Source organism: Uloborus diversus, chromosome 1, assembly GCF_026930045.1.
Source record: "Uloborus diversus isolate 005 chromosome 1, Udiv.v.3.1, whole genome shotgun sequence".
Classification (NCBI taxonomy): Eukaryota; Metazoa; Arthropoda; class Arachnida; order Araneae; family Uloboridae; genus Uloborus; species Uloborus diversus.
Window position 1 is genome coordinate 77,907,121 of NC_072731.1, and position 26,136 is coordinate 77,933,256.

Consider the following 26,136-nt stretch of genomic DNA (forward strand, 5'->3'; position numbering starts at 1 on the left):
TATATATATATATATATATATATATATATATATATATATATATATATATATATATATATATATATATATATATATATATATATATATATATATATATATATATATATATATATATATATATATATATATATATATATATATTATTTAGAATTACCTAAATAACACATTTTGACTATTTATTTGTTAAAAAAGAAAGTTTTTAATTTTTTTTAAAAACTAAAACGCCATTTTTTGCCAGCAAAAAACTATTATTTCCTCAACACTTTCAGTGCATTCTCTTTTTAATAATTTTAAAACTTTTTGTGCATAACTCTTCTTTCTTTGTTAAATACCAGAGAATGATATAGACCTCTAATTTGGAAATAATTAACTAAAAACAGGTTCTATGGCATAGGCGGATTTACCGGGTGCCAGGGTGTGCACCGCACCCCCAAAATTTTTGGTTGGGTTTTCAAAAAAAATAATTTAGTATATTTCATCCAGAAACGCAGTTGGGGGAAAAAAATTCACAGCTGCTATACTATTAAATTTACTTGAATCCATTGTATCACCACACTTCGCTAGTGCAAGAAAAACATAACTGTGCTTTCATATTAAGAATTAAAGTAATTTTATCCATTTAAAAAAAAAACCCTAATAAATAATTTCATGCAAATAATGAAATTTCTCAAACAATTTATTCAAAAAAAAAAGAGGACTGTTGCAACAAACTTTATCAATGAAATCTACTCCGAAATCAACTAAAAACCAACATTTTTAAAATAATTTTTCAAAAATTTTTGAAGGGGAACCCCCGGACATTTTGCTGCAGTCAGGGCCCGATTAAGACATCGAGAGGCCCTAGGCCAAACCCATTTTGGGGCCCCCCTGTATTTAAACTTCATAACTTTAGCCATTTTCTGAAACAATTTTAGCCATAGACTCAAGCAATTTAATCCATTTCAGGGCCCTAGGCCACTGCCTAGTTGGCCTATTCAGTAATCAGGGTCTGCCTGTCATGCTGCATCCAGGGGGAGGGGGCACAAGACCGGTGACCCTCCCCACAAAATTCTGAGTTGATGTTTTTAAAAAAATATTCTTTATTATTGAATGGAAGAAAAGTTCTCATTTTGGGAAAACGCAGTTACTTTAAGGAAAAAAAAAAGGAATGTTGTTAAAAAATCTTAAAACGAATTGTGTGCCTCCCCCCCCCTCCTCACACAATCCTCTTTCTTTCATATCTCCTCCCTTTTTTTCCTTTTTTCATTTTTTAAATTTCGTTTTCATTTTTTCTATTTCGTTTTAATTTTTTCTATTTCGTTTTAATTTTTTCTAATAGTGCTCAAAATTTTTCTTCTCCGAAGCCTCTCTCCAGCCGAAGTTATTACAGAGCATCTCAAATTTCGCTTATTAGGCTTCACTTTCGCAAAATTTTCAAGAAAGATCCTCTAATCACCGAAAAACATTGAAAATCATTTAAAATTGCCTTTTTGTAGCTTCAGTTTTGAAAAACTGCAGTGTCCCAAACATTACCAAATATGGTCTTACACTCATGTGTTTAAGACTTTAATTTTGGAAAATATTCGAACAACGGCCTCCGACCCCCTTTCTCTAATATTATCAAAAGATTGTTAATGTTTTGGTTTTTAAAACTACTATTTCGTAATATTTAATAGGAGAATCCTTTTTTAATACCATGGAGTGTTGCATAAAAACTTCATTTTTAGGACTTCAATTTCGAAAATTTTTCAGGGAAGAGCTCCAGAACACCCCGTCTGGTAACAGCATCAAAACTTATCCACCATAGCGTTTTCGGAACTTCAATTATGAAAAATTAAAGAGCTAGTTTGGGGGGGGGACGTATTTCTATCTGTTTTTCAAAAAATCGATTGGAGACAGTCCACACTGTTAAAACTACAGGTTGCATTTGGCACTTTTCGAGGGTGAAAAGCTTGTTCACCAGCGGCACTCTTTACGGTGCCGAAATTGCACCCTTAACACGGGCGAAAAACCGGCACCCTTCACCCAGCGTGCACCGCGGTGAAAAACGGAACCCTATGGCAGAACATTGGCACCCTCTGTTTTCTGTTGCTGAGCACCCCCCCCCCCTCGGTTTTGTGTGCATTTCCGTAAACAATTGTATACATTATTATTTATTGTTTTGAGTTATAAAAAGCTAAGTCTTGGTACATTTTCCACATTGAATAGTTCTGAAAATGATTAAAACTTGTACTTTAAGGCATTTGATCACATTTCAACTTTCGAACATAGTTTAGAAGTGTTCATGACTTAAATTTGTCTGCCGTGCACTAATTTTCGTACATCCACTTGGATTGCTCAGTAATTTTAATATGTTATTGACATTTACTGCAGCACGATCGTACCGAAAATGAAGAACGTAGGTACTATTTGTAAATCATTTACACGAACAATAAATATTCAATTATGTTGCAATCATGGAAAAATAAAACCTTTCATCACGTTCGAAATTTTAATCAAGGAGCACCATATTAGTACGTACGTATATATGATTCGACATTTGAATATCCGTAAAGAATATAAAAGAACAAAAGTCTTTCGATAAATTAAAAGCCAAAACAAATTCTAACGAGTTATTCATTCTTACTATTACTAGAGTGACGAAAAAAGTTCAGTCATTCGCTTTAAGCAATAACGCCGAGGAAAGCTAGTTAACTTAGACACGAGATAATAAATAAAAAAAAAAAAAAAAATCGAGATGGAGAAGAAATTTCTTTTTCTCAATCCGCTTTCCTTTTTTTTTCGTGCTTTTATGTTTTTGCTATTTGCATCATCGTAGTTAGAGTTTCCGTTCACTTGCTGAGTGCATCACATTGCTAACAATGAATCTCTTAGTTAAAAATCCACAAGATTGTTGATAATACAAGCAAGTAAAACCACATAGTCAAAATTAATAGTTGAAATAACTTTTCAAATATCATCTAATTTAAGCGTTTTGATTATTAAATGTTACTTATCCGGTGCTGATAGCTATTTTTAGGTAAAATTTATGCATGATAGGAATAGCAAATGTATATAACGGCTAACTGAAGAATCAACGTACCTTTGAAACAATTTTAAATATGTTCGAAAGCCTTAAAAGCTGCACTATGATCAAATGCATGTACTTACGTGAAACTTTGAAGAGTAAATCGCAGAAACTTATGAGTTTTAATCCAATTTCGTACTTCATTCAATGGGAAAGTGCATGTGCGTAGTTATTCTTGCGTCCGCCATTGATTGTGGTTGAATGATGTCAGAGCGGAGAGCGCATGCGCCAACGTTTCACCCATGCATTTAGGAGGTCCGTTTTCACATTTATTAGCGTCATTCACCTTGATCACACTTCCTAGCCTCTACTGCACCCTGAGGCCCGGTGTTTTCACCCCAGGGAGCCAAATAGTTAGTCAAAGGCACCCGTAGTTTTGACAGTGCATAAGTATCATTCCTAACTCAAACTATAAATATGGACTATAATCACATTTATAAGACTTAAATTTCTAAAAATAGCCTTGGAGCCCCACGTACCTTTCTCGCCCCTAAAATATCACCAAGAACTGTGAAACTGCGTTTTCAAAACTACTATTGCAATTTTTTTCTGGGGCGTGAATGCCTTTCCAAACCAGAAGCTGAATTCATCCATTGCTTCTAACAACATAGACTTCCGTTGAAGACTTTCTGCAGTTTGAAATGTTAAGAATTGCCAATCCCCTAATATTACTAAATATGGTAATATGGTTTACATCGAGTTTTTTAGACTTAAAAGTGCGCGCCACCCTAAAATTACTTTCTGATTTCGCCACTGTCTTGTTACTCCGGGAATATCCCCCCTCCCTCCAGATCCCCGTTACTGTTGCACCCCCAAAACTTTCGGCCTAAATCCGCCTATGTTCTATGGATAAATGTTTGAAAATTTCCCCCAAAAACGTTTTTTTGGCTCCTATCTTTAATTGATAATTATTTTAAAGCCACACATTGAATGTACATTAGCTTCTAGCGGTTTATATTGCAGTAATACTATATTCAATTAGCATATTTGGAAACGTTCAAATGTATAAAAATTTTACTTTTTTTTTTTTTTTTTTTTGCTAGAGCTGTGGGCGTAAGTAAAAATTTTGGAAACGTAGATGAGAAAATCAAGAAGGAAAAAATAAATTTCAATTAAATAAGCAGTGCATTTCAGTTCATTAAACTTCTAGTTTTCTCAATAATTCATCTCTTTAAAACAAAATGCGGATTTAGAAGAAATAATATTGGGACTCTCAAAATTTCTCAAAGTCTCAAAATCAATTTTTTTCGAAAATTAAGGTAGACGCCTATCTTAAAATTATCATCATTATATCGTTTAATATGTTTTCAGTTTTCAAAACATAGATTGGATTTTTGTTGAAACGATTGGAAACTACTTCGCCTATTCACGATTTTGAAAAAACGATGATCGGAAAAACTAGAAGATGATGGAATATCATGAAGAGAACCAATCAATTTCAAATATTTTTGTACATTTAACAGAGTGCCAAAGCTGCATAGATTTTAGATGTGTACATGTCAATCCGAAGACGTGGAACAGATGGTAAAAGAATCAAAATTGAGAAAAAGAAAATGAATAAAAGATTTAAACACTAAGTAAAGAAAATTATTCCGTAAAAAGAACTACCGGGCTTATTTTCGTTCAAACATTATTACGATAGATTAAATAATCAACTAAGTGACATTAAAAAAAACAATTACAGCTAAACGACGGTTAAAAAAGTAAAAGTACCTGATTATTGTTCAAATAAATACTTAATAAATAACGCAATTCTCCCCTCCAATAAATTTTTGTCAAGAACATCCAGCTAGGATTCATCCTGTCATATTTTGGGAATTTCTAAAAATTTCCACTTCCCAAAGTTTCTTCCTTACAGATTCACTAAATCACTAGATGTTCTAAACCTTTGTAACACTTTTTTCATTCACGAGGGAAAAATCAAAATAGCTTTGGAATATTTTAAACTAGACAACTGTCTGAAATTATATTTTATTTGAGAAAATTGTATGGCTCGTGGACCGTGAACCAGGTCAGTGGCGCAAGTTTCAACTATTGATGGTGGCATTTTTGTTTAACGTGTTTGATTCGTGTTCATGATTAGGTTATTCTTATTTAACAGATGGAAGAAACTGGCCCATGCGGAATACGGTTATGAGTCTTATATTTGTCTGCCCAAAAGAGAGGAGGCTCTAAGTTTCACAATCGAAGTTTGATGCGCATTTTAGGTTGCACGATTCTCAATATAATACAAGTCCGTGGATCCTATTTTCATAGTATATGCTATTGTATTTTAGTTCTTAGAGAACAGATTCGGTTGGGAGCAGTTTGGTCATTCGCTTCCACTCCGGTCTTGCTTTAAAATAATGGCGTGAAGATTTCAATCTCGCAAAGAACCTCCTTGACAAAATATCATACTTTTTGCATCGAAAGCCCCTAAAATGGAGAACCTTGAAACGTTACATCTCAAAACTCCTCCAAAGGACAAAATTTGTGGCAAAAATCTTCTAAAGGTGAAGATGATCCTGACGCTCCAAAATGATCTGTCATTGTAAGACAACAGAAAAACAGCCACATTTGAGTGCCAGCTGCATTCTTAAAAAAATGACTTCTCCTAGGGTGATTGAAATATTAAATAAGTTCCTGTTAAATTCCTGCAAATGATTCGAGACACTGATATTACTCCTAACTCGGAAGCAAAACCATCAATCCTGATTGGTCTTAATAGCTGTTGAAACTCAACAAGAGACGTCCCATTGTCAGCCCCGCACCTCTCTTAGCACACGATCTATAAACTTAAAACGAACCGTCTGCCAGCACACGAAATAATTTACACATCAATTCAGTTCCCGAAGCTGTTATTGAGCATTCAGAATTCAGTTCACAACCGAGAGTCAACCACATCGTCCGAGTCACGAATGATAAGACCCTCCACGACAACCCACACACGGATGAGGGCAGAGGTTGCGATTCTGACCTGCCTTCGAATCCTTGTTAAGAAGGAAGTGGAGCAAACGGGGCCGAAAGGATAGGAAGGACATCGTCTCTGGTAAAGCACTGGGCCAGGCGACCACATGGATGTGCCTTCCAGACATTCTAATACCAAGGTCAGAAAGGAAATTTTTTCCATTATTCGTGATGATCGGACCAGTTGAATGTCGATGATGAGAACAGAAGATGTCTTTAGGAAAGGTTTTGTTTTCTTTTTTCCTCTTGGAGTAACTTTCGTTCAGAAAGTTCGCCTCTTGTTATTGAAATTCTTGTTGACTTCAGCTACTGAGTATCTTCTTATTGTGATTCTGTTTGCGTGTGTTGACATTCTGAGCACTCAGCGTGATTGCTTATATTATGAGCGGTGCATATTTTTTTTTGAAAACTTCAGGAAGTAAATACTTTATGTTACTGTTTAAAAATATATATATTCATCAGAACAGCCCTAAAGAGTAAATATTGAAACAGATTTATCATAAAATATTTTTTTTCTTTTACTGTTGATTTGTGAACTTATTTTACCTCAGGATTTATCTCATTCTCATGATTTATTTTCTCTCTCTTGTACGTCATTTGTTTTCATGATTATTTTTAAACGTTAAGTTATGAAGGTTTTACACATTGATTTTTTTAACCTTTCCTTCTACACTTAAAAATTGTTCATACAGCAATTTATTATTCAACTTCAATTCATCTTTCCCACATAAATGTTGCGTTTGCTCTCGGAGTTTCAATAAATTGGTTATGTATTTTCTAGGCATCATATTTTTTTGAAAAAACTTTTTTTTTTTTCAAGTTTTCAAATTCATATCTTCTAACAGCTGTTTAAATAAGCTAAAAGTACTTATAGGTTGTCAATACTCATTTTATAAATAGCCTTAGTCACACGTATATCTGTCACAATATAGTTGTCACAAATTAATGTGCTTATCAAAGCCAAATTCCAAAGTGTCTGATGAACCTTACATTTGTTATATCAGCAATACATGAAAAGCGGCACTCTGTAGGATACTGGCGCCCTATATTAGGTATTCTATTGAATGCCGGACTTGATGCATTGATAGTTAGGTACAATATAAAAGAACTCGAGGTTAAAAATTACCTTTATAAAGGTCCACTACACAGATGAAAAATATCAAAATTGTCGTAAAATTATTTTACATCAAAAGAATTATTTTTAAAGAGATATTATGGAATTATTATTTTTTGTCCATGCCTCTTCCGAGACAACTTTGCGGATTAATTTATTCATAGTTTTCTGACGGAAAAATGCGCATAATCTATTTTATTTAGAGACAAAACAACCATCCGCAAAATTTCAAATGCGCTAAAATTACCTCAAATCTCTAAAAAACTTAAATTGTATTCAAAAATTCATAAAGCATAAGCAAGAAGTAGCTTCAAAAATTTAAGTTATTTTGATGAAAATATTTACGCAAATGGGGTCTCTCTATGTAAATTTCTTTACTCTATGTTGTCGGCCAACAATGTATTCGGTTATCAATCGCGTGAATGAAGGTTTAGCAGTTATTAAAATCTGCTTTAAAAAATCGTTGTAATTCGAATTCTATGAAACATAGAAGTTCCAAACACGTAGTTTCAGACGCGGAAAAAAATTCTCTTTATTTTGGTATTAAATTTTAAAATGTTTAACCATGTTTTAACTGTAAAAATCGCGAAAAATCTTTTAGAGGTTTTTAATTAATATCTTCGTTAATTAATGTCATCCAAATATGCAACTTAGCTAAGAACACTCTCGATCAGCTCTCCTTTCGAACAATTTTGTTTTTTCAAAATCGGTCCATCCGTTTAGGCGCTAGAGTGTCACAGACAGAAACACAGATACGTCAAACTTTTAACCCCCTACCTTTGTGCCCTCGCAATGCCTTCACAATATTTCGCCAGATCGTCAAAATAACTATCTAATTTCAACAAAACAATCCGATACACAAATATTGTTGCAAGATGGTAATTCGGTGTGTATATGTAGGAATTCCAAAAGTACTCGTGGATTTTATCTTTTTATCTTCTTCAAGCATTGGTTTCCTAGAAGGGAATCGCCGACCTTCGGCATCACTTCTCGCCGAGAAGAAAACTTGATTCTTCTGCGCATGTTCGCCCGAGCAAAATCGGCGTTGTGAGTGGCACGCCGGAATCACTTGACTTTGATTTCAGCGTCACGTCGAGCAGCGACGTCAAAGCTCGGTGATTTCGCTTCTAGGAAACCAGGGCTTAAAACGGTACAAAATTAACTTGCCTTAAGAGCAGTCTAATATATGTATTTTTAGTAGCAGAAACAGTAGCTGAACAGTTCAACCACCTACATAATTATTCACCATAATAAGACCAATGTTTGATTTCAAAAAAAAAAAAAAAAGTTGTTGAAGCAAGACCAAAATCTTGTAAAGGCATCTCATTTCGCAGTCCGAAAGATAGTTTTCACATCATGTCCTCAACTTTCGCTAACTGCCGTCATAACGATAAACAGTCCAATTTCTCAATATTTTTATTACTTGAACGTGACCACATTTGTAAGCAGCTTAAAAGTGACAGCTTCTTGTCTCGCTGTGGCTGGTTTCACTGCTTGTTCAAATCATAACGGTAATGACCATCAATCGAGGTACAAAAATACCGGCCTCGGGACATCTGGGGATCGATTGATTGCAATAACGTGTCCATCCAAGCGATAGAAATGTCGAGGTAAAAGACGTGACTGGCGTGTTATCTGGATCGTCCGGTGCAGGCAAGAAGATCCATCATTTCTGGGATTAGGGGCTTTTGCATAACTCGAAAAAATCGACAAGGTCGATCCATTTCATATGGAACAAAACGATTTTGGGGTTTGGGAGATTCCATCTCGCCCACCTGCCTACACGACCTACGCTCTCAACATGCATTGATGCATAACTTGTCTTTTTCCCATCAATCTATCACTTCCTGAGTAAGCATTGCTGAGCAGGAAAGGTCGGTGATGATGGAATACGAGAGTTCACTTTTTTTCTTTAAATATAATTATCATTTCAGAATGAGATTTTGCAGAAAATAAATCATGTAAAATACAGCAATTTCGAAGCTTTAAGTTATTGGGGAACGGGGATTTTTATTTGTTGGGCAGTAAAGTATTTATGAATGTTTTCGCGCTCTCGTTTTACTATTTTATTGTAATATATATTATAAATTTTTTTCAAAAATAATATTTTTTTATTTGCTGGCTAAGACCGAAATTTATGTATTTTGAACATTCATTTTCATCAATTTGTGATTTTGTCTTTATGAAACTTTGTTACAATTCTTGAAAAGATTAAACTCACGGCTTTCCATAATTATTTCATGTTTCCTCCACGTACGCATAAATATGGATTGAATAGTGATAAAATTCTTTAAATTTTCCCATTTTCTGCTGCCTTGTAAGAACAATTATTACAATTCTTCTTACGTTGCATGTAAGGCCCCTATATATACGAGCCGGCGCATCAGTTTAGGATCAGCCATTTTGGATCGGAGCGCTTCTTTGAGTGATTGTCTTTTCTGGCGAGTTATCACGTTTGGTGATTGCTCACTGGGAGCGATTATTAGCTTCACGTGAATTGTTCATTAAATAAAATATTATTTTCGGCAAATTTGGCGAAACCCGAACCTTTGCTGTGGTAACCCTAGCAATGCAACAATGATAAATCCGATCTAAAATGACTAAACTTAAGCTGATGCGTCGGCCTATCTATATAGCGGCTAAAATTGCATGCAATAAAAAACTATGACGTATTATCATCACTTTTTTTTTTTTTTTTTGCTTAATGACAAGAATTGTGTTTTTCTCTTCTACCTTCTTTATGTTTGAAAAGGTTCAGCTCCAGAAATAAAATTACTATTGCAACTAATTCATGTGTGTAAGCTGAACTTAATAACCAAACTACCAAAAAAGTACATGAGACCTATGCTCTTCAGAATTTATATTCATACTTAAATCGAATGAAGTTCTGCTTAATTTGTAAAAATACACCTGAACTGAGAAGAAGTGCAAAAGCTCAACCATGATGTAATCAACCATTGATCACCATGATGTGAGCAACCTCACATCAACCATGATGTGAGCAACCATGATGTAAATTAAGCCCTGCGCGTGAAGGAATAATAACTCACGGTTTTTTTTAACTTTCTACCCTGTTAAAGCACCATCTTTATAATGGTAATGTATTTCTAACGTTCTTGTTTTCTGCAGCAGTTCAACGGCAAAAATTTAAAATTTTCATATTTTTCTCGGGAACAAAAAAAAAACTAATTTTCTCACGACCATTAGTTCCATTTTCTAAGGCCATGCTGGCCTATCAATAAGTGGCTGGACTCGGGACTGGAGAATTCCGGATTTGATGCCAGTTGATTGAAGATCCTCCCCGTTAACTATTGGTGACTAAAGCAAGTTCAATATGTCATGGTCACAAAGTCCTCCATGTTCCTTTCAAATCAATAGCTCTGTGGATGTTTGATAAGCAGTTGCTCGACTCCTGATCTGGATCAAAAAGCAGATCTGTCTTCAGAGTCCCGTCCAACCGGTTAAACCACTAAAAGTGGCCAGTACGGTGGACGGTACCTGGTGAATAGTGCAGTATAGTTTGACTTTCTGTATATTTATATTTAAAAAATAATAACATACGAACTTACTTTTCCAGGTCGTGTCACGTTTGCCAAAAGCACGGGGCTGAGTTGGGGTGGCAGCTCGTACTTCACACTGAGAAACGTTTCCCTTCATGAATGTCAGCGGTGGTGCCGCGATGAACCAGAGTGTGAAGCTGTCGCTTTCGACTATGCAGTACGTCCTCAGGACGGCATGCCTGAGACCACCTGCACACTGCGCAACGACACTGCTGCTGGGAAGACCAACGCTGCCCCCAAGAGAGGGAAACACACTTACTATTTGACAAAGATGCATGTTAATTCAGGTAAAAATAAGAAGTGAATTTCGGAATTTATTTACAGATTTTATTTTTTAATAGACGTTCTTTGAATCTCGCAGCAATTGTTTGAAGTTTTCAGGTAAAAGTATCAGCTATAACTGTTCAGATATTCGTGGGCAATACATCAGGATTATTTTGGGGAGGGGGGGGGATTCGCTCTTGGACAGTTTATCAGCTAAAACTAAGTGTCCAACTATACTAAAAGTACTCTGCAAATCTTTCATAATTCTTGAGATAAAGAGTAGAGGAATCGCTCCCGTCATTCTTCCCTAAAAAAGCTATACTATAAGACTTTGAAAAATATTCCGGAATATTAGAAAATAAAAGAATGTTAAAGGTGATGAATTTGTATCAAAAGACTGGTACAGAAAACTTTTTTCTAATAAAAAAAAATGCAATTTTGTAATTCCTTAAGGGGAAAAAAAAAAAAAAAAGAAAACGCGTAGTTTGATCAACAAACAAAACTTTCAGCTCTTTCAAAGTTTCTCTTTTTAGGAAGTTGATACTAACAATCGACGTGTAATCAAAATATTTTCTATGGAAAAAACCGCTCCAAAGTTTATTTCGTAGACATTTTATTCAATGCACTCCATCTCATTCAGTTAATAATACGACTCAATTAACTGTCTTAATAATAGAAAACAAGATCAGTGACTGAGAATGGCATTCTAAACCAAAAGAAAAAAAAATGCTTGATTAAAAGATATAATTGCGCATACAGTTAACTTCGTAATAACCTCTACTTTCAAAATATATCTGCCTTGTGTAGAACAAAGAAGAACAGTGAAAATGCAAGAGGAATAAAATGTGTTTTTCCCCCCTCAAATATGGTCTCCATCAACCAGTGACATTTAAACTTGAAAGCGAATTATCCAATCAAAATGAAAAGCGTCTTCGTAATTACAAGCTTTTGCAACTGCTCTTCTAAAATGCTCCTTACTGTGCAATCAGTCTACTTTAACTCATCCTCAAAAATCAAAGATCGTTGTATCTTCCACGTCACTTTTTCACTCCTTTGAGCACTCAAAGATTCAATCTGCAGTCTTTCAGTGCTCTTCAACTAATTTCGATCAATCGTGTGATAATAATAGCCATTTACGAGTCACAATTTCTAAGAACTTATTTCTCTCTTTCTAGAGTAACAAATCAATCATTTCTTTGCACGAACACAAAACTTCTACTGAAAGCTATTTCCCCGAGAGAGTCTTCTGATTTATAGAAGCAAACAATACGATTCACCTTCCGGAAGAGGGAGGGGGGTGAAATAAATGATTTTACAAATATGTTTGGAATTTACAGGAAAAGAATTTGTTTGCCAAAGTAAAAGCAAAACAAGAAATATAAAAAGCTTTCGATTACATTTATCAGTATTAACGGGGATAATAAATCAGAATCAGTTTGTTAGGCCAACTATAGCCAGTACACGAATAAACACTATGATTTGAAAATATAGCAATAAGAAAACAGTCGCAAAGGTAAGATTTATAAACTTGTATTGGTGAGCCATTATAAAAATGGCACACCTTTACAGTCGTAAGTTTTCCAAACTGAAATTAGGAACATATATAGTATTCGTGTGTCACAGCAGTAATCAGCCCTTATTGTAAGAAACAATTGACAAAGTTTAATAGTAAATTGCTTTCATAAACAACATAATAGCAAATTTAAACAAATTAAGGGTTTCATGAGTAACAACATCATAGCACAATCAAGATGTCTTCTAACTTTTGTACATTTGATAGTAAGGAACCATATGTATTATACTATGAAGCAGGGGTTCCCAAACTTCGTGGCACCCTTTGACGAATTTGAATTTCCTCACGGCATCCTAGTCCACCTCTATTAAATACATGTATACTCTGCGGCACTCCTAGCCTCTCCCTGCCATAACACAGGGTACCGTGGCACCAATTTTGTGAAACACGTTCAGCTCATTATTTTTTAAATACAAACTTTTTTTTGAAAGTTAATACTTAATGCTATGTTATACAAGGTTTCTTCGGTAAATATGTGGAAATTAATGACCAATGTTTAAAACTCCCAGAATAAAGTTCGAATACACACGTAGAAACCATTAAGAAGAGATATACTAGGGGGATTGAAGACTTTCATTCGTAAAGCAAAGATCCCAAGTCACGTGATATATTTTAAAGCAAAGCATTGGAAGAAATCATATTTATTTCGCTAGTTTCAAACACAACATGTTAACCATTCGTCTTTGTTACGTCACATGACTTGGCGTCTTTGCCTCAGCTTCTACTACGCTATTGATTGAACTTGCCTTCTCCATTTACTAATTCCTGCTCTGAGATAGAAACGTGCAAATAGATCGAGTATTTTATACCATCGAAACCATCTAATGTGTTTTTTTTTTCTCCCTGCCCCGACAGATCACCTGTGTGATCGGCTGTGGTCTTTCGAGTGGATCCCCAACAAGATCCTCCGGGGTTTAGACAACGCCATCATCTTCACCTCCAACCGGGAGTCGTGCCTGGCCGCCTGCCTCTCCGAATCCCGGTTCGTGTGCCGCAGCGTCGAGTTCAACGCCGTCACGCACGAGTGCCACCTCAGCGAGTTCGACCGCAGGAGCCCCGGCGCCGACTCGCACCTCGTCGACTCGCAGGGAGTCGATTACCTGGAGAACTTCTGTTTGCCCGGTGAGAAGACATTGCTTCCATAATATACCCAGAGCCGAATTTAGCTCCACGCCGCCCCTAGGCGGACTTAAAACAAGCCACCCCTCTACCTCCATCCCTCCGCTTTTAAAATAAAAGCAACATATCTTGAATGTCTGTCTCGACTAAAGCCTCTTTAAATTTGGTTTGAAAATTTCAAAATTCACATGTAAGAAAAGTGTTTATGTCTAATTACATTTCGCGGCAAAAATAAATAAATAAATAAATAAAATAAAAATATGTAAAAATTAATCAATTGCGTCGCTACGAGAAGGGTGATCCGTCCCGGGTATCATCCATCTGGGGGTTGACACCCAAAGTGGAATTGCAAGTTTTTGAAAACTATGAAGCTAAAATGCATTTTTAAGACTGAAAATTAGAATTGAATTAGAAAAATCTTGAATTAGAAAAAATTCAAGGAGAAAAACCCCTGCCTCCCCCCTCACACACACATTATGGAGTGAATACTATATTCAGAATATATACTCAGAATACTATACTCAGAATTCATATTGTCAATACTTAGATTTAATAGTGACTTTCTCTTGTACCAAAAAAAAAACTGAACCTTATTATCCTCTCCTGTGTTCGAGATACGTGTGAAATAATTGAAGGGCAATCAATTTGTTAACCCCTTTGTTTTTTGACCTCTCTATGGCCTGCACACATGCGTCTAGACAATTTAAATAAAAAGCGTTCTTAGTTTTATTTATATTTTGTACAAGAGCCCACTTAAAATTTCGTTATAACACAAATCCGAAAATTGAATGAATTTCATGTTTTTATGTGAACATAGAAAAAAACTTTTTTTTTTTACGTTTGTAGGGGAGGTAAGGGGGGAGTGACACCATAAATTATCACCCCGAGTGTCACTCATGCTAGGAACGACACTAAATAAATAAAACCTTTTTAATTTTTACAAATTTAATATTGGGCTGTTTTCCGAGCTTAAAGAAATTTAGTAAAAAGTCTCAAAATCATCTTTTCTATGAAATTTGGGTCATAAAGGTTGAAAGCACCCTGCAATCTATATCAACTGCAAAATGTATATGTACAGTATACTGCCAGATGTGGTATCTGCAGCAGAGCTCAAAATGAGAAATTGATGATTAAAGTTTTACAACTCGTTTCTTTGATTTATGACTTAATTAAATGCTCAACTTGCGGTAGTTGTTTTTAAATAACTTATTTAAAAACGGTAAGAGAGTATTTTTGTAAAAATCTTAATTTAAAATTAATAAATGTAGTTACGACGAATTTTCTTTTTAAAACCTTTTCATATGCTAAGCTATTTTCACCGTAAGTAACAATTACTAGGCATTTTTAGGGGTATCTGCACAGATACGACAAAAATAGCTTAGTCAAACGTGCTCAATGTATCATTAAATAATACTGAAAACATCTGCTTTCTTCGGACTTGGCTGTTTCGCTTTATTATGTTAATACAAATCTAGCAGAATTTACCTTCTGAAAGATACCATTTTCAAAACTCCGGACAGTTAAAACTGCAATCCATAACAATTTTTTGTTTTTTATATTCAAAGAATGTTTTTTATAATGTTTTATTTTCTAGATTTATTTTTACCGAGCATGAAGATAATTCTGATAGCAGACGATACTAAAATAAAAAGATTACTGGCCGTAGAATGAAATGCATTTTTTTTGCATGAAAGAATTAGATATGAATATTTTACATGCATTCCATTTTTAGAATTTGCATTTTAAATAAACATTTAAATAGAAAAGCTGAATATTTACTTTAACAATTATGCAAAATTGTATTAGTTTTTATTATCAACTTATATCAACTATTTAATGATAAACTAATTTTAGTACTCTGTTACAATAAACTGCTACGTTATTAAATATGCTGCTTTACTACGGTATAAAAGTCGTATCTACAAATTACTAAGGAAAAAAGTGGTAACTGCGCAGATACCACCTTAAAGGCTTAGTATTTGTCACTTCGTTCAAACTGCCTTAGCAAACTAAGCAAATTTGCAGTTACGACTTTTTTGTTAAAGAAAGCTTTTTTTAATATTTCGCGTTCACAAATCGCCGAAAAACATGAGATTTAGGTAAATTAAACTACTAACGACCACCTGGTGACAATAACTCAATTTTGATAAAATGTGCAGATACCACATCTGTGCTTAACACGGCAGTATATCTCTGACAACAAGACGATTGACCTTGAGCGAACATATTTTTTCTTGGAAAGGAACAGGTAAAATTCTTAAACTGACGCAAGCTCAATAACCCAGATGGAAAACAAACCCTAGAATGAATGCAATACTCAGAATATAAGACATTTTTAGAAAAATTAAATTTTGTCATTAATTCTTTCTATTAGTAGACAATAGACATTCTCACTGAGTTTTGCTCAAAACCAATCAGAATGATAAGTTATCAATTTCCTTTCAGCTGCAATGATATGTCCTGGACCAAAACATTATAATTACCTGCAAGTGGGTCTTTCCCAAGCTGCAATCACTAGCTACGTTCAATATAACTATTATCCAGACAAGCAAATAGTGGTAAGTTTATAAATTTTAATTTTACATATATTTTTTCGGGTACATCTTATGTAGCTTTTTGCACAGAAACTTTTGAGGCAATGATGTGTTCAGTGTGTCTCCTTCTTAATAATAATTTACATCAGAATTAATCAATCAATAACCAAATCAGAAATGTAAAAATGTCTGGCATCTATGAGAAGTCACGCAAGCACTGCAGGGTTAAAGTTAAAGCCTGCCAACGAAGTATACGGTTTTTCGATTAAACATTAAAAAAATGTGTAATGTTACCTGTATCAATGGGTGTAACGTTACACGAATTCGTGTAGTATCATTGTTTTAAAAACTCAAATTGTTGGAGAATCTTGCGGCTAGCTGCCACCGATTCTATGGAGCACGGTAACACAAATATTTTTGCAATGAAGATGAAAAAGATGTTTAATTAGAAACGTTATCTTGCAAAAAAAAAAAAAAAAAAATCAGAGTCTTGGATAAAGACTCAACAAAAAAGATAAAAGTACTTGGGGCGCAATCCTTAGATTAGCGATTCTCTCCTTCTTCAAATAGTTCTACAAAAAATGTTAAAAAAAGAAGACTGATTTTTTACGAGAAACGATTAAGGCTGCTTCTAATTCGGTTTAAGTCTTTGAATCATTTATCAACAAATGTTTTGAAGCAAAGCTGTTTTGAGATGTACTTTCCATTTTTCGGCATATTTTGCTCAAAGACGCTTCGAGTTTCAAATCCCATGCTTTCTTGCTAAGCCACGAGACATGCTTTTGATCTGTAACCATTTAACCTACTAATGAAACCACTTACAGTTACAATAACCTTGCAACTTCCAACATGCAATGACATCTTCGAGGCTTCATACATTTCACATGATACTGCAAACTTAGAGATCTCTGAATCGTCACTTATCAAGTGTTATTATAGAAAGAACTTTTGAGACGTATTTCATTTCAGGTGACACTTTAGATTTTGATGTTACCGAAACGTCATTCTTTTCAAGTGCCATCGTAGAACGACGTCTTTGGGGACGTCATTCAAGTCCCCGTCATTCAAGTCCCATTCAAGTTCATTTCAAGTGCAATTGTAGACTTTGATTCTACCAGGACGTCATTCTTTTCAAATGCCATTGTAGAAGGATGTCTTCTGACCGCCATTCATCGTAGACTTTGATATCTCCGAGATGTCATTCTTTTCAAGCGCCATTGTTACAATGGTATCTCGGAGACGTGGTTTGTTTCGGGTACCATTGTAGACTTTGATGTTTCCGAAATATTCATTTTAATTGCATTGATACTGACGCCTCCAAGCGTTGCCGTCTCTCCGAGATGTCATTGTATGTCAAGGGATGAACTGTTTATGCTCATGAACAGTTTTATCGTTTCTTAAACTATTTAATGATATAAGAACTCTTCACCAGGTGAACAATCGCCAAGACTGTTTGCAGCAATGCTCTTCGGAGGAAGTGTTTCTCTGTAGGTCGGTCCTCTTCAAACCAGACACTCGACCAGGAAAAGCCCTCTGTGTCCTCTATCATCTCGACCACACAGCTTTCCCCGGCGGTACTGAGGATCTGACCACTGAGAGTCCTCAGCCTGTCAGCGCAGGAGAGAGGTCTCGTTTCTATTTGGAAACAGTCTGTGGAACTGGTAAGGGAGAAATTTATATTAGAAGCGAACAAAGCTAATAAATTATTCTTGGTTATAATGTTATTATATTTGAGTTATCAAACTATGTCGTTTTTAACAGTAATTCATGGAGGCTAGTGGTCAAGAAAAAAATAAAATGTATCAACAGAACTAGAAATGGTAAAATCTTAAGCAAAAAATAAAGGACAAAATATTGCATACAAGGCTTACGAAAAATCCTTTTAACAGTGAAGTAAAATTTTGAGCTTCCGATTATGGGCTGTAGTCGCAAAGAAGCAGGAAGTGATGGAATCAACGAAATTCATATAAAATGTAATCGTTTAGGTATTCACCAAAGGGTAGCGTATAGTTTTAATGCTTTAATAAAATATACTCTTTAAAAATGTATGACAGATTGCAGAGTATTTTTCCATGCAAGTGTTTGTACAATTGAAAACATTATGCAAGTTAAAAACATAAATTGAAAATAATAAAAGAGTAAACAATAAAAAAAAAATGCTTCGAACCGTTTAACACTCGAACTCGTGACTGACACAAATTTGCAACTTGGATGCTAAGCACAGTTTCGGAGTTACAAGAGTTTTGGTGATATAAATGGGGGTATGGTAGAAAAGTAATGTACTTTTGTGCTTTGCGAGCTTGATTTTAATAAAGTGAGAGCTAATATCATTGAAATACTGGCACTATAAGTACATGGGCTTTTAAAATTCAACCGATAAAGTGCATATAAGAATACAGATATTGGAAATTTAGTACTTTTAGTCAGAGGCGTCAACTTTTGTAAGATTAGTAGTTTTATATCGCGGTATCTAAATACATTTAATGGCTCTACTGAGGAAGATGAGATGCAGGTGTGTATTACGTTACATACAAGAATTTTACACAAATGTATTCATTTATATGACGTTTTTCTTTAGCTCCATCTGAGGGAACATTCAATCCGCAAGTGCCAGAGCAAAAACCAGAACTCTTCCAGATCACCACCCCGAAAACGGCAGCCATGATGGCCGATGAACAAGACCCCTCTTGTGATGCTTATGGAGTATGCTATGATGGTGAGATTATTGACAATTCTTTCTTTTAGAACACTCAGTTTGTTTGTGGTGCGTGTTGGCTAAAGAATTTTGCTGAATGTTTATCTTCAAAAGAGACACAAGATTTTGAACACAGAGCAAACGAGGCAAAAAGGCCAAATCATTTTTTGATACGCATACCTTCCAAAGGGAAAAAGTACACTCTATAACAAAAAAAAAAAAGCGACGCATAAAAAAGCGACGCAATTGTCAGAATAAAACGAAGTTTTACATTCGTGAGGACAATATTGATATAAGAATGTGATTACAAAATGAAAGCAAAATGATCATATGCCACAGAAAAAAATCTTAAATGAATGGAGGTTTTAGTACCCAGTTGGCTCGAGGCGATACTGGCGAGGATTGAGGCTTAAAAGAATTGTGCGATGTCCAGTAGCGGATTTTACGGGGGCCCAGGGGACCCGTGCTCCCCCAAAAGGATGAATTAATTTCATTATTTTATTTATTACTTTTTAATTGACCTTTCTTTTGCATTTTTTTACGTTGTTAATTAAAAAGAATACAAAACACACAGAGCATACTTTGAATAAAAGCATTTTTGTTTGCTAAAGAAGTATTACTGGAGTCGGAGGCCGAGAGTTGCAGAATACATTTAACTCACTGGTTTCGAATTCAAGAGACCGTATTATCGCGATTCGTCCACTAATTCTTCTTTGATAGAATCAATATTATTTTATTTATTTATTTTTATTAATGTATAGGTGCGCACCTATAAAAGAGTCATTTTGAACCAGAAACCTATTTGCGAAATAATAGATTTCTTTTTCAGCTTATAAAAAATGCACAATGAAAGAAATCAAATGGTAGTTTCTTGGAAAAGCCATCGTTTTTAATGGAAACGGCATGTAGTATCAATATGTTATCTCAACTGTATCACGACTTTAAGAACAAATCAGCAACTGTTTAGAAATTAACACAAAAATAGTTTCTGAATTCTTCAGTAAAACTTATACTATGTTATGAAGTTATGATTTTCTTTATAAATTAATTTAAAAAAATTCAAGTGAGGTATGGGTTTATTTAATAACCTTGCCCTCGTGTGTTATAATCATTATGACAATGTTCCTAAAAGCCACTCATTGTCTAGCATCTCGGAGATATAACATTGGGTTTAGTATTTAAATGGCTTGAAACGTTAAAGATGTTTTTCGTCCACATTCAAAGTTTATTAGTGCTTAATATTCATATACTTAGAAGTAGATTCATTAACCTAAAGGAATCCTTAAAAAAAAATTAAAAACACGCACATTTAAAAATTAAGTCATTAAAACATTGTTATGAAACATCAAAGGCGGCGGCTGGGGGGGGGGGGACTTACTCAATTTCCCGTGCCTAACTCCAAAAGATTTTCCCGTATCCGCCCCTGGTGATGTCCTACGTCATATCGTGCCACATTTACTGTAACCGCTCCGCTAATTCAACCAAACTCAAAAAATGTCCTACTTACTACCCAAAGTAATCCCAGCCTATATGTTTAATCTGAGACAAATCAGGGAATCGAGCACAAAACTGCGCACAATTTCAAACAATTGCGAAATTTTACTTCTTATTTTGGAATCATTTGGGGTAGCATCATTTTATGGTCACCAGCAGTATCTCAGTATTTGGCGACACTATCTCTTCGATGAAAACGAGTAACACAAAGTTTTACAAAGTAGGAAGGGGGAACCTTATCCAAAGTATCTCAAAACGATTACCACAAATTTGGTAATATTTTAAATCGCAGTAAGGGATTACGGGCGACTACATTTTTTTTAAAGTACGTCTTCAATAGCAATATAGAGAAGATTTTAGAATATGTTCAGAAAAAAAAGAGATAAATCTTTTTAAACGTGATGTTTAAATTCATATTTTAGAAATTCCTCATATTTGTATATGATTAAATGTCTTTTTTCGTTTCTAAAAAAGTACTATTTTGTTCTTCATACTTAGTGCCATTTTCCTTTTATGGGTAAGGAAGAAGCTTAATTTTTAATCACGTCAAAGCAGTGTGTTTTGAGTTATTTCAGTTAAAGCAGAAAACAAAGGAAAGTAGCGATTGTTTTTCAATATTATTACTGACCCAGGCAACGCCGGGTATTTTTGCTAGTATGTACAATAAATTTTATCCATTTCCAATGAGTCCTTCATGTTGTTGCAATTTTCACAAACATGAGTGTATAATATCTAGATTTGGATGCATCACAGTGCTCAAGGAAAGGAATTGATTCTGTCTGTACAGTTTTAAGCGGCAGAATCATTCACCTTTTAATCAATCAAATATGCTTCGAAAACTATAGATTCTTCAAACGCTTGAAAATTACTGTACAAACGCAACAAAAGATGTACCGGTAGGCTGGAGGAAATTCCGAGAAACTATTTTCGCTGTGTGGTAGCATTTTTTCTGCCTCATAAATTGCATTTATTGGTGGCATGTTTCAAGTTAACAGCTAAAACAGCTGGTGGTGTAAACCCGGAAGACAGCAAAAGGCCTCATAAAGTAAGGTCTATAACAGTAAGGAAATTAGCTCCGCAGAAATACCACTTCTTTCTTTTTTATTTTTTATTATTTTCTTTTTTTTGGTTCAAAAATTAATGAAGAAGAAGATTTTTAAGCATTACTCTAGCAAGACTATTAGATGTGACTCTTTTTGTCAAACAGTAAAACTTACAGGTTTTTATCTTGTCAACCATCAGTAATATGGGACAGGGGTCAATGGTTACTAAAAAGATTGATATCACAACCTTACGGAGGATTGATGAAAGGTAAATTTAAGGGGGAATTGGAATGAAAGTTTGACGATAAGCGTATATTGCAATGTTATTACTTTTTACAACAACGTCGAACAAAATTCTTTATAGTTTATACTGCAACCATTAAATGAAATCTTTTAATGATAGGGAAAAATTAACTGGACTGCTTTAAGACCTACTGCTATAAAAACTTTTAGGGGTAATTTCCTTTCAAATAATTATTTCCCACTAGCTTTTGTCCAAATGCGAACATTTTCTCTAAAAAATGGAACGGTTTTTATCTTTTAACCATTCAATATGACCTCGCCCCGGTATGTCCCTTTCATAGAATGCCTTCCGTGGTCGTTGAATGAAATGATCGTAGTATCAAAACGAAAAGTAATTTTCTTGAAACTTCGTCAAAAAGAGAGAGAGAGAGAGAGAAAGAACAAAATTTTGCCATTTAAAATTATTTTTTTACTTTCTTGAATGAAGTTGAAGGCTCATACTCACGACACATCTTACATTTCCATTTTCCCCTGAATAATTTTTTATTAGTTATTTTGACACGTCCGTACATAAATACGTATGAACGTATGAGCAGCCAAAATACTCATCTTGACCATTTCCAAGGAAATTATAACAGTTTTTTTTATTTTTTTTTTTATTTTTTTTTATTTTTATGGCACCTCTATATCAGGGAAGCCAAAGCTTGGGTGTTCCCAAAGGTCTTAGGTTCTTGGATTTTTGTTTGAAATTCTTGAATTTTAGATTTTATTGATGAAAAAATTTACATTTATTAAGCATTTTAGTGATAAAACGAATGTAATTTTTCGGATAAACAACCTAGAACGGAGTTTTCTTACATGCTCATGCTATGACTGCAAAAAAATATTGCTTTGAGAAGTACAAATAATAATAATAATAATAATAATAATAATAATAATAATAATAATAATAATAATAATAATAATAATGCCCCAGATGGGGTAATATGTCGTTTTATTTTTCCTGCCCATCTGCCTAGTATTATCTGTATAATTGTATCATACAGAGCGATCTGTTTTGAGTGTTTTTTTTTTTTTTCATTTGCATCCTTCATTGGACTCAACATTTGGAAAGCCTTCTGCATTTTAAAAACTACTTCCATTTAGTTAACGTTTGATTTAGACTTCATATTTTTTTACAGAAAAGGTTTTCGGAATTTTTCAAACAGTTAAGACGAATTGGATATGATATTTGTTTAACATAATTTAGATCTTCTGTATAATAAATATTTTATGCAAAGAACGAACGTTTTCATTTTTTTCTCTTTTCAATAATAGTTACAGCAACAAGATTTGACCGTGCCCCGAATAATTTTTCAGAAAGCTGTTCCATCTTAAAGTTTAATTAATTCAATATACATTTTTTTAATTCAAAGCAAAAATACTATCTAATAGTCGACAGAAGTGTAAAAAGTGTTTAAAATTTCAGTATACAATGCTTTCATAATATGCAGTTACCTAAACTGATCTTTTCCTTCATTATTCTCTCCTTGCAGTGAAAATACGTTGCAGTGATACCAAGATCGTCGTGTTTGTGGAGACTTCCCGCCCTTTCCATGGCCGCGTGTACGCGTTGGGGAGAAGCGAGACTTGCAATGCACACATTCACAATAGCCAGAACTTCCAACTAGAACTTTCACTCTCCGGGCAAGATTGTAACACCCAGTCTCTGGTAAGTTTTTTTTTTTTTTTAAATGGAGAAACATCTTAGGGCTAAATTTCGATAACTGAGATTTTGGTGAGGAAATCGAATTTAAAAGCAATAATCATTTTATTTTTGCTACAACATTGCCAAGGTCGAGAATCATTAGTACAGAGTCCTTGATGTCAACCTCACTTTAGTAAAAATGTTTATTTCGGTATTTTAAAAAAAAGAAAAAGAAAGGCAGTTAATCCCCGTGTATTCTCTAAACGACAACTTATAACCCATGGGTCACCAAGTAATTCGTTTCATAACTTCAAGTTGTTACGTACCTACTTTTTAGCACCTTTGGACATACAACATTAAAATGATATGCATTGTAAATCCTCATACCTATAACAGCGGATGATCGAGTAACGCTCCTGACGTCATCAACAATGAAATTCGCTCCATGGCATGATAATTTGGTAGTTTTTTTTTTTTTTTTGGATATGTTGGACATTCAGGGAAATGCTTTATTTTCACAAGAGTGAACTGGATCCGAAACTTAACTGTTTTACTGATAAGACTGTCATTTTAGGAGAATGAAGAAACGAAAAAGTGGAAAAAACGAAAAGAAACAAAAAATTAATTGCTCTAAATATTCATATTTTATCAAATTTTCAACATTTTAATTTCAAATTTAAGTGTTATACTTCTCTTGTATGCTGTCACGTTTTCTAAAAGTTTGGTTAGCTTTGGTGGAAAACTTTGCATGTTATGAGCCAAAAAGCTTCAAATAAAATTCGTAGTTCTGAAAGAAATGCTTATATCTTCGTGAAAATCAGTGATACTTTCTTGAAAGTATGTAAAACAACTGTACTTCGTTTTCTTTCTAATTTCTTTCTTTAAAATTTACAGCTTATTCTCAGCTATTTACGATGAACTGTAATCAAAAAACATTTTGGTTTTCTTTCAATTTGTTACTGATCCTGGAAACGCAAGGGTGATATCACTTTTATTGGAAAACGACATCTAGAGCATACCTTTTATGTGACAAAAGTTACAAAGCAATTAGACTCTTATTTCTTGGGAAATCCATAAAAATATGAATTTTCGAAAGTGTCCCAATACTTTTGGTCATATCGTGTAAGTGCTACACTGGACATCAGTAACCTCAATTAATATTTTTAATGTTTATTACAATAACTTTATTACTACATAATGACAAAAAATAATTTTGATAGACCACAAAATATTACCATACTTGTATCAAATTTTGAAAATGTATTTTTTCTTTATCTTTAAAGCTATTTATTTTTTGACTGGAATAACTTCAAGTTTAAGAACAAAGTTAAAATATTGATAGATAGATGACGCTACAAACTGAAAACATTTTACCACATCACTATTTTAATCTCAATAACATATTTCATTGCACAGTGACTCAATAATTTTAAATTCCGATTCAGGCTGGAGTGTACACAAACACAGTCGTTCTTCAGCACCACAACGTAGTCCTGACAAAAGCGGATAAGATGTACAATGTTCGATGTACCTACGAAACTACGTCCAGAAACATCTCGTTTGGAATGATACCTGTGAGGTAAGTATTTCGAACATCAGATTTCCTTTATTTTCTCACAGGCAGATCTGAACATTTCAGAATTCTGTAATTTCCGAGAAATTATTAAGTATAATAATAAAATCGATCAGGAGCTTTAGAAAGACTGCTCATTTTCCTCCCAGAAATGTCTTTTTATAAAATTTAAGGTCACAGAAACGATTATCATTACAAAAATTACGATAATAAAATAGATATTTTACAAAAGTATTAGTTACCTCTTTTAATGTTTCACTTCACCGTATAGATATTTTTATAACAATATTATCTCCGGACTTGATTTATCTGGTTGCACTATTTCCAAATTCCATTTTATTTATGTCTTCTTTCGAACAAAAATTTTCAGCCAAAGTGAAACTTTCTATTTTTTCCAAATTTTACGTTACCTACTTGTAGTACTCACTCGATGATATAGAGTGCGGCAGGCAAAAAGAGGCTAGGACAGTGCACATTTTTTACGACCATTTTACCTATTATTAATTTATTTTAATTTGTACTTGCAACACAAATCAGGTTTGAGCTGTTAGCACTGTTTTTTTTTTAAATACAACGAGCAAATAAGGAACAAATCCCAGTCCGATGCCATTTTTTGTGTCCGCAGTCGATAAGTAAACTGTTTCTTCTCCTAACCCTTTGGTGTCTTCGCAGAGACCCTGCCACCTTGGAAATCTCTGGAGCCCCCGAAGCACCCCTGCCGCAGATTGTCATCCTGGGTCAGGATGGAAGAGAAGCAAGCACAGTGCGTATTGGAGACAGACTCACTTTCCACATCGAGATCCCGAAAGACAGTAAGTTTTCGCTTCAACTGGAAAATTCCGCATTCCCTCGTGCAAAACATTCTTTTAAACAGAAACCCCATGGTTTTTTTTTTTTTTTCTTACGTTGTTTTGTCAGCACGTTCCCAGAAAGACAGGGTCCGATTTAGAAATTTTCGGACTTTAGACCGGACACATCTGTATCGCCCCCTAGAACTACATTCCACCAGTTTTCTGAAGTGGGGCTGCCGCATACCGAACACCTTTTTTGCAATGGGATTGTTTCCAAAATTTTAAAAGTTTTTTTTTCTGAAAGAGAATGCTTAAAAACATAGGATCTGACCATTTTTAAATAATTTGTTTAAGTTTAATATTTTTTTAAAAAAAAATTACTTTAACCGGTGCGCTTTTATTGTTTACACTTCTGCCGATGACATCACAAATGATGAAATGCCATTCACTGTTG

General features: G+C 34.3%; 1 protein-coding gene across 1 annotated transcript in view; it reads left to right on the forward strand.

Annotated features, from left to right (window-relative positions):
* LOC129234665 (uncharacterized) overlaps positions 1-26,136 on the forward strand; it is a 111,136-nt gene that overhangs the window by 72,957 nt on the left and 12,043 nt on the right. Inside the window, exons 3-10 of the mRNA XM_054868708.1 lie at positions 10,684-10,953; positions 13,359-13,625; positions 16,068-16,180; positions 17,589-17,817; positions 18,735-18,872; positions 23,167-23,342; positions 24,764-24,897; positions 25,564-25,703. Of these exons, the coding sequence (XP_054724683.1) occupies positions 10,684-10,953; positions 13,359-13,625; positions 16,068-16,180; positions 17,589-17,817; positions 18,735-18,872; positions 23,167-23,342; positions 24,764-24,897; positions 25,564-25,703 (1,467 nt within the window). The remainder of the gene's footprint in view (positions 1-10,683; positions 10,954-13,358; positions 13,626-16,067; positions 16,181-17,588; positions 17,818-18,734; positions 18,873-23,166; positions 23,343-24,763; positions 24,898-25,563; positions 25,704-26,136) is intronic.